This window comes from Sphaerodactylus townsendi, linkage group LG09 (genome assembly GCF_021028975.2).
Source record: "Sphaerodactylus townsendi isolate TG3544 linkage group LG09, MPM_Stown_v2.3, whole genome shotgun sequence".
In the NCBI taxonomy this organism is placed as follows: domain Eukaryota; kingdom Metazoa; phylum Chordata; class Lepidosauria; order Squamata; family Sphaerodactylidae; genus Sphaerodactylus; species Sphaerodactylus townsendi.
The window spans coordinates 22,540,189-22,550,088 of NC_059433.1; the positions used below are offsets into that span (position 1 = coordinate 22,540,189).

General features: G+C 40.9%; 1 protein-coding gene across 1 annotated transcript; it reads left to right on the plus strand.

Annotated features, from left to right (window-relative positions):
• Window positions 1-2,325: 2,325 nt before the first annotated feature.
• Window positions 2,326-8,207, plus strand: EEF1E1 (eukaryotic translation elongation factor 1 epsilon 1). Its single transcript, XM_048508611.1, has 4 exons — window positions 2,326-2,525; window positions 3,811-4,011; window positions 6,805-6,900; window positions 7,611-8,207. The coding sequence occupies exons 1-4, from the start codon at window positions 2,418-2,420 to the stop codon at window positions 7,746-7,748; spliced, it is 543 nt and encodes a 180-aa protein (XP_048364568.1). The 5' UTR covers window positions 2,326-2,417; the 3' UTR covers window positions 7,749-8,207.
• Window positions 8,208-9,900: the final 1,693 nt, after the last annotated feature.

Here is a 9,900-nt window from a genome sequence, read left to right on the forward strand (position 1 = left end):
AGAACCCCAACACCAATCGGTTTGGCAGGTGCTTGCAGCTTCTTCAGCACAAATCAAACAGATTGGATGACCAACTCGCATCTGATCAATGCATTCAGACATAGTAAGTCTGACTATTGAATGTGTTCATGGAAAACTCTGCAGCATCCCTATGTATATTCATTGTATTTTATGCTGTCTTTTTTAACCTGAGGTTTTAGTATTGATTTATGCTGCTGGTTTAATAATTTTTCATTTGTTTTTGTTTTTATAAGCCTCCTCTTCAAGTTTTTAGCGGACAGTGAGCAGTAAAAATGTCTTAAGCAAACAAATAATAGATCAGATCTGATGGACCTATTGCATTGATAGTGGCATCTTCCTTTGGCACAAGCAGAACGTCTCTTGAACGGCGAGAAGATACCTTGCACTGGAGAAAAACCAGCACCATTTGAAGAGAAGAGATTCATAGGATCCAACCCATCATAAATAAAATCACAGGTAGCATGAAATGGAAACTTCATTTGTATAGAAGGCAGCAGCTTTGAGCACAACCTAATAGCTAAAGTTCTAAGATCAGATAAATGTGGAAAGGAAAAATTGTCCTAATACATTTGCTCTTTGTTTTTTCCCCTTTCTCGTGCAGTCTAACTTTGCTTTCTCAATTTATAATTGGATCACCAATCTCCACTACAACTCAGGGAAAGCATGTAGACAATATCTAGTTATATTGTTTAGCTTTTGCCTTAATTGGCTGCGGCTCCTGCAATTTTAAGACTCAAAGCTACATTGACCAAAATTATGGTACCGCTAACAGCAATATGACACACAAATTTGCTGGCATACAAAACTCGTTTTAACAGATCCCAAAAGTGACATCCATAAAGCTGTCAGGCCTTCTCCACAGGACAGTCATCCTCTTCATGTTTCAAGCGCCAAATTAATTGCTTCTGACATTTAATTTATATCCTAAGGTACTTTAAAGTTAAAAGTTGGCTACGATAACAGTAGATTAGAGTGGCATTCTATTTGACAGAATCAATTTTTCAAGTTCCTTTTGCAGAGAGCGAGGGTCTTCACATGGACTTGGTGTGTGTGCGTGTTATCAAGCAGGACACTGATACCTCTAAGCAATGTACAACTGTACCATCGACCTCCATCTCTGTGTCCACCCTACTTGTATCGTCTCATACTCAGAGGCAAGTTACTGACCATGCTTTAATCATAAAGCTCCACCTACTGGAACAATAGAGAAGTGTACTCGGAAAAACAGACAATAATGAACCAGATCTTCAGTCCATAAGAACTGCTTCCTAACTGCGAAGTGTACTGTAAACATGGGAAACCAAAGGAAATAATTATTCTGTAGAGGAAACTGTCCCACCGACTGATATAGTATCTTAAGCATTGTCACAAAAGTATATCCAGATTATTTATTTGCTTGGGAAATTTCTGCATCTCATTCCTAAAGTTATTAGGGTGGGTGGCTCATAATAAAAGCCTATACTGATACACTTTTGAAAAAATATACAAATTAAAGATGATCTCATACCAACAATTAAAAAGAATAGTGATAATGGACAAATGATAAGGATGTCCCACAAATCAGAGCAGCATCTCAAACTGCATGCCAAAACAGAAACAAAAAGAACATAGCAATATAAATCCAACTGTTAAAAGGTCCAAATTCCTCCCACTCCATTTTAATAATAAGTTCAGAATTTTTAAAAAATCTCACTACATTTCAGTCAGCATAGGATTTGCCACTGTCTTCAGAGGCGTTGGTATTTTACATTTCTGTTTTCATACATTTATAAAGATATTTTTTTTTCTTTGCAGCAAACCTGAAAAGGCTAAGTGGGTTTTAAAACAAACAACACATGCAACTCTTTTCTTTTGCATAAGTTACCCATCTTGGGACATGATCCACTATTCTTTTTGCACGTTGTTTGCTATAATGTGAGTCAAAAAGCAGTCCTAGTACACTAAATAAACCTCTTTCAACGGATATAGATTTGTCCCATTCATATCGCTGGGATAAATCTGAATAGGAATGCCCTAAAAATACACGTGCTTTTGTAGCCTCCTGCTTCCTTTCTGGGAAATAGAATCGCATTTGTGTGCAATGCCATTTACTCCCGCGTAAGCTGGCAACATGCCCCACGGTGCCTTGGCTCAGCAAGCACGAGAGACGAGAAACACCACCTCCTTAAAGCTGGGAGGAGCCAAGAGCATGTGGCAACCCAAACCACGCCCACCTCCGCCCCAAGGGCTGCTTTTGCGCAAACGCAGATGGGACTTCAGGGACGCGGCGGCTCCTGTGGCTTCTTTCTCCCGGATTCGGACGAGGGGGTGGGCCTAATCAGCCCGTCTCCTCCAATCACGGCGCGGGTTGTTGGCAGGCGAGCCGGCGCGTGGCTTCTGTGCCTTTCTCGCCCAATATGGCGGTCGCGGTGGGGCCCGGCCGGGGCGCCGAGGAGCTGACCTTGCTGGAGAAGTCTTTGGGGTTGAAGAAGGGGAACAAGTATGGCAGCCAAGGGGAGCGGAAGGTGAGGGAGGAGGGGGTTAACTGCGACTTCATTCCGTTGGTGAAAAGAGAAATTAAAAGCCCCCCCCCCCCCATATATCACCCACCGCTCATAATTTTTTGGCTGACGGTTTCCGGAGAATCCAGCTGACAGCTTCAGCCCCCTCTCAAATTGCTTTTGTTATCCTTTCTTTTTTAAAAATATATATATATATATATATATATATCTGTTTTGTAAAGTGTTGCAAACCTTAATACTTTCGGTTCACAAAATTAATGCCATACGCCTACAGTTAACTTATGAGCTGTTTTGTTATTTTTCTGCCCAAGGAGCTCAGCGCAGGATTATTTGTGTTTTCTTCCCTTTTATGCCACCTTCAAGCTGCACATCAATTCAAGCTGCACATCAGCCTTGTGCGGTATAGGGGGAGGTGATCTGAGGAATTGGCACAAACTCATTCATAACTTTTGTGGTACTTGGCAGGATGGAATTGTGACACTGTGACTTCACATGAGGAAGATCAGAGGTTCAGTTCCAAGTATCTCCATTTAAAAGGTTTCAGGTAGCGGGCGATGTAGATGCTGGATGCCTTTCCTAAACTTTGCCAAACTGATCAGGCCGCCATTGATAGACCACAGGTTTGAATCAGAATAAGGCAGGTTCACATGCTACCAAAATGCTTTTGAGATTAGATTTACGTTTCAAGCATGAATTGCACATAGATTGTGCCAAATGCAATTAAACTGAACCTTATTTTTTTGTGTGTGTGATTGTGGGATTACCACCAGGAGCAGCCTATTTTTGTAAAATACTGTGTGAAGAAGTAACTCATGTATTAACTCATTTTATTCAAACGTCACATTGGGGCATATGTTTTCTGGCATTGCATGGTTTAAAGTATTGACAGAGATTAATCTCTTACAACTAATTCTAATGTTTTTATATATGTGCTGGAGCAATTTGTGGAATCATGATAACAGGTGTAATTTATTGGACCCATTTGTATTGGCTCAGCTGCAACTGGTTTCTTTAAGCCTAGTTTTGTTCAGAATGGCACAAAAGAAATTAGACGAATGTTTGAAGGACATGGTTAAAGGATTTATCTATTTATTGTAATAAGGTCCATCTCTTTTCTTGATCCTAACTTGTTTACTACAAAGATTCATTGATTTTCATATGGCTTCACTTCCAATATGTTTATTTAGTATCAGTTATCACTGATACTAATTTTTTTTAAAGAATCAGGTTGGGTGAAATCTTGTTCTGCACTGGTTTTGCTGAGTCAATTTTGACTTTCTCTATTCAGGTTCCTGTACTACAAACAAACAATGGACCCAGTCTGACAGGACTGACCACTATAGCCATGCATCTAGTCAAGCAAGCAAAACGGGACCAACTGCTTGGGAGTACTGCAGAAGAGAAAGCAATAGTGCAGCAGTGGTTAGAATACAGAGTGACACAAGTAGATAAGCAGTCCAGTAGAGAAGAAACTAGAATAATTCTGAAGGTAAGAGTAATTTAATTTGTTTGGACTTCCAAGTGGATAGGAGTCATCTTTTTTTTTTAATGCTCTATTTGTGTGTTGACTAGTGACATCTGGCTGGCTTCACATACACGCTACAGGGGTCAGTTCTATCAGTCACAGACCAGGAAAGGGATTTAGGCGTCTTAGTTGATAGTTCCATGGGAATGTCAACTCAATGCATGGCAGCTGTGAAAAAGGCAAACTCTATGCTGGGGATCATTAGGAAAGGAATTGATAATAAAACTGCAAAGATTGTCATGCCCTTATATAAAGCAGTGGTGCGACCGCACTTGGAGTACTGTGTCCAGTTCTGGTCGCCGCATCTCAAAAAGGATATTGAGGAGATAGAAAAAGTGCAGAGAAGGGCAACAAGGCATATTGAGGGACTGGAGCACCTTCCCTATGAGGAGAGGCTGCAGCGTTTGGGACTCTTTAGTTTGGAGAGGAGGCGGCTAAGGGGGGATATGATTGAAGTCTATAAAATTATGCATGGGGTAGAAAATGTTGACAGAGAGAAATTTTCTCTCTTTCTCACAATACTAGAACCAGGGGGCATTCATTGAAAATGCTGGGGGGAAGAATTAGGACTAATAAAAGGAAACACTTCTTCACGCAATGTGTGATTGGTGTTTGGAATATGCTGCCACAGGAGGTGGTGATGGCCACTAACCTGGATAGCTTTAAAAGGGGCTTGGACAGATTTATGGAGGAGAAGTCGATTTATGGCTACCAATCTTGATCCTCTTTGATCTGAGATTGCAAATGCCTTAACAGACCAGGTGCTCAGGAGCAGCAGCAGCAGCAGCAGAAGGCCATTGCATTCACATCCTACATGTGAGCTCCCAAAGGCACCTGGTGGGCCACTGCGAGTAGCAGAGAGCTGGACTAGATGGACTTTGGTCTGATCCAGCTGGCTTGTTCTTATGTTCTTATGTAATTCTGGTATGATCCAGAATGGCAGACATTGTCTTCTTAATACACTGTTGTGGCAAGTAAATGTTGTGCACATTAGTTTTCCAAGAAAATGCATAAGAATTGGTTATTAGATAATTCTTCTCTGATACTTATAAGTGGTAGTCATGCCATGGTACAATCAAGATGTAAACTACTTTGGAAAGCGAGTTTCGGAAAGTAGATTATGTGTGTCTGCAGTACAGCAGCTAGAGAGCCAGTGTGGTGTAGCGGCTAAGAGCAGGTGGACTGAAATCTGGAGAAACGTGTTTGATTTCCCACTCCTTCACATGAGCAGCGAAGTCTTATCTGGTGAAGGAGATTTGTTTTCCTATTCCTACATCCCTGCTGGGTGACCTTGGGCTAATCACAGTTTTTCAGAACTCTCTCAGTCCAACCTACTTCACAAGGTGTCTGTTGTGGGGAGAGGAAAGGAAAGGGATTTGTAAACCCCTTTGAGTCTCCTTGCCAGAGATAAAGGGGGGTATAGATCCAAACTGTTCTTCTGTATTTGAGTCCAGAACAATGGATCCCCCTCCCCGATGCTAAATAAGAACATGTGCTTTTTATCTCACTGCAGATGCTAATTTTTCTACCCCAAGTGGAAAATTTTCTGCTCTAATCAAGTGGATTACAATTTGCATCATACCTTTTCATCCTGGTCCCTTCTTTACAACACTCTGTCTTCATGTTGAGTGTGAATCACACTCTGTTCTGACTGGTATCTGATGAAGGCAGCTTTGATTCTCAAAAGCCTATCCAGTGGTGGCGAACCTATGGCACTCCAGATGTTCATGAACTACAATTCCCATGGCCCAATTGGCCATTCTGGCAGGGGCTGATGGGAATTGTAGTCCATGAACATCTGGAGTGCCATAGGTTCGCCTCCACGGGAACTTGTTGGTCTCTGAGGTACTACTGGACCTGAATTTAGCTGTTCTATTTTGGAAAATGAAATGATTTGTGTAAAAGAGAGGTTCCCTTCAATGTATTAATGTTTCAAGATATTGTGAAAGCTTCAGCGTAGCCTTTACAGTAAATCCAATTACAGGCTGAAGGCAACACCTTTATTGTTAATAGAGTTTAACACCACCTGTTAGAGTTCTTATTTTGGCATTGATGCATGCCAAAAGGAATGTGACATTAATGGTGACATGATCATGCACCGACTTTCAAACATAAAAAGATACAGTAATGTGTTTTCAGTTTTTAAAAATGGCATCTCAAACATCACAGCATACACTTACTGACTGGTACATTTATAAAGGTACTCCAAATGTTTTCTGCAGCAGATAAGTTCTGTCCAAGTTAGAAGTTTTCAATGTAACTTTAAATTCTGTACAACCCTGAACAAGAAAAAATTAATGCTGTCTCCTTTTTGAAGTTGCAATTTTTTCACATTTGAATTCCAAATGGTCCTTCTTCCTGGACACTTATATAAATCTTGCTAGAATTGAAATAAGTTGTACGCTTAGTAAACGTTCAGACTTTACCAAAGATTTGTTTAGCAGGTATTGACCGTCACTAGAAAATAGGAGATCTCTGAATGCCTTGTGTATTCTTAGTCAATGTTCCATTGTCTTTTGGTGACACCCTGAGACTTCCAGAGCATGCATAACTTGGTGGATCAGAAAGGGCAGGCTAGATGGGAATTTGGGAAGTGCGGACAATGGGCTGCGGACAATGGGCTTCTCAGGCACACTTCTGTGTACTCATAGGAATACAGAAGCTGGAGGGGAAAAGAAGAGAAACAGAATAGATTGATCCCTTTGTATTGTTTCCTTGCATATTGATGTCCATTTAAACTATCCTGTTTTCTTCTAGGATCTTAATTCATACCTTGAAGATAAAGTATATGTTACCGGAAACAACTTTACTTTAGCAGATATCTTGATGTATTATGGACTGCACCACATCATAGTAAGTAAAAGTGTTACAATCTTGGAAGATATTTTATCCCTGTACATTTCGCTGGCAATTGTAACCTCAGGAGACAGTGCATAACATTCCAAGGGGCTTTGCATGTGTGTTATATTAGTGGTGATTTTTAATTGCTGGCAACATTCTATATTATGGCAAGATTTGTTGTTTTTTGTGGATGGATGTGGAAGTGTAAAGAGCATTAAAGCAAAGATTAGATCCCACTGCATTCTTTAATTATGCAAAAATAAACTAGTTTAAGAGCAGGCCACAATTCGTCCATATTCTTATCTATTCCTTTTTAATTAAATCTTTTGAAAATGTTTTCAAGTTTTGTAGAGACTTTGTCAGTACATGTATCAATAGGACAGTAAATAGGATAGATCACGTAGTTGAACATTATAGGTGATGTTAAAGGAGTAAGAACTAAGATTAACCCAAGTTGCGTAGTTTATGTCTAATGATATAATAACCTTAAGAAAAATGAAGCCAGAGCTGTGTAAAGATTCATTGTTTTTATGGATCTTTTATAGGCGAGAGTACTGAGTCACAGTAGTAAGTTAGTTGCTGAATCTTTCTTATGAAAAAATAAATCAAATAAAAGATCTAATAATGATAAAACTTCAGATTGAGATTTAATGAGTAGAATGTTCAGCCGTTTGCATTAGTGATTATATGTTGGTGTAATGGTTTTTTCTTCTGTCATTTAGGCTGACCTTACAGTGCAGGAGAAGGAGAAATACCTCAATGTGTCTCGCTGGTTTAATCACATTCAACATTATCCAGGTATCAGACAACGTCTGTCGAGCATAGTCTTCATCAAGAACAGACTCTATAATGCTCATTAAGAGATCAAATGCCGTGTTCAGCGTTCTCGAGATCCACTAACAAGCAAGCATTTGGATCCACTAACGAGCAAGCACTGTTCTGTTACTTCCCATTTGTGAAGCTGAACAGTCGGTGCCTAAAGTAATAAAGTTGCAGTGAGTAGCTATCTAGAATTGTGGACTTCATCAAAACAGTTGCCTGGCAAATTCAACAAGTGAAATGTGAATCAAGGTTTTTTTTGCAGAATGTAGGACACCCATTTAATCATACCAGCATATAGGAACTTGGCTTTTATTGTAGGAAAACATACTGCAATATATGTTGTTGTGCTATTTGTCTGAATTGTATCATGCATAGTATTTGTCTGTATTTTTCTCCTGTGGTAATTTTGTACAACCCATTGTGCCAAGGATTTTGGAAACGAGAAACCAAATGTATTGGTAGAAAATCATATTTATGTGATAAATTATTTTAAAGTCCTTTTATTTTGGTCTGTTCTTTGGGGAAAAATGTAAATTCATATAAAAAATTAAAATGGCAGAATATCTTTTTGAAAAAACTTTTTCTTTTGAGTCCAAAACAGTTAAATGTGACCAAATGTACAATAGTAATTACATTGTGGCTGTCTTTAAGGGGAGGGATACTTTAAGAGCTCCCCACTCCTTGACCCTTCCTTTTGAATGCAAAATTACCTCAGACCACCAGAAGCCCTTCCAGTTCTTCTCATGTATGGGTCTGGGAACAACTTTCCTTGCGTCGTGTGTGTCACGGGCTGGCCACAAAGGAGGCACGAGGCAAAGTGTAGGGAATACTCACAGCTTTACTGATACAAAATAATCAAAGAAGCTCACTGCTCCATTGGTGCGGCAAAGGTCACACAAGCTCAGTTCCCAAAAACCAGTTCAGCAAAGTCCATAAGGTCAGGTTCAACACAAGGTTCAGCAAAGTCCACAAAGTCAGGTTTCTCACAAGGTTCAGAGCAGGACAACGAGCAAGGTGAGCTGTTGTCGTCTGCAAAAGCATGAAGCAGCAACCTGCCCTCTTTATCCATGTGGGACTAATTGCCAAGCCTCAGGGAGCCAAGTCTGAGCACTCACCTCTTGCTTAGGGAGCCGAGTCTGTGAGCACTCACATCTTGCGAGCAGCCAGTCTAGCTGATCGCCGGCGCCCTGTCAGGTCCCATTGCAGGTGTTGCCGCACTGCTCTAGTGGGGTAGGGGAACTAGGAGGACTGCAAGCTGAGGGGGGGGGGGCTGGAGGTGAGCCCTGAGCCTGTTCTGGGGGTGCTGGCTGAGCTGGCCCCAGGTCTGTAAGGCCATTAGAGGCCAGTGTGGCCGCAGCTGGTTCCTCATCCTCCAATGAGGTACTGTGGCTAGGTGTTGCTGAGTCAAAAGACCGGCGTGACAGGCTATCCTCACTGTCAGACAAAGCAGGGGAACAGACCCTGACAGTATGCCTCATCATGTGCATTTGGGGTAACATAGCGGCCCCTCTCTTGCATTTCAGAATTTTGCACATTCTAGTAAGAGAATCAGGTGTCTAGAAGAGCCCCCTTGTACATTTTATTAGTTGTGTTTGGAAATTGTTGCTTGTAGGAGGAATGCAGTTATGAGATATACATCAATCTCTGTAGGTGACCTGGCCAGTGCCTGGATAGGAAGGTGGCTGAAAATCACTTTGCCTGTTAGATCATTAATTTTGACACAGGAATATTAAAAGCCATTTTCTAGCACAATCAAGTGAAAAAACCATCATTCACATGGATTCATTTTGTTCATTAGTATCTGAAACTGTCCCACAGTTGCCTTCAATTTTATGTAAATGGGGGGCTAGTTTTAGTCCAGTATATTTGAGATCCGCAAGTGCCTGCTGGGGAGATGAGGGAAGCTGACAACTGGTATGAGCATGAACGATCTTTTAAGAAACGGATCTGATTGTGAGTGAAGGTGCTTTCCCAGTGTTGATTAAAGTTGGTGCATACAGAACACTATGCATATAAATCCATTCTGGAATGGATTATTTTTCCCAGCATTTGAAAGAAGCGTAAAGGGGAATCAACAAAAGTCAGCAAGCTCATCAAACAGAGTTCGGACTCAACCCACTGCACCAACTTTATGCTCCCAAGCACCATTCCATTGCTTCCCACACAGGAGCTGCAGCAGAAAGTTAGGTG

Coding starts and splice junctions, on each gene's coding strand:
- EEF1E1 (XM_048508611.1), top strand. CDS start 2,418: ATGGCGGTCGCGGTGGGGCCCGGCCGGGGCGCCGAGGAGCTGACCTTG. Junction 2,526..3,810: donor GCAGCCAAGGGGAGCGGAAG/GTGAGGGAGGAG, acceptor TTCTCTATTCAG/GTTCCTGTACTACAAACAAA. Junction 6,901..7,610: donor ATGGACTGCACCACATCATA/GTAAGTAAAAGT, acceptor TCTGTCATTTAG/GCTGACCTTACAGTGCAGGA.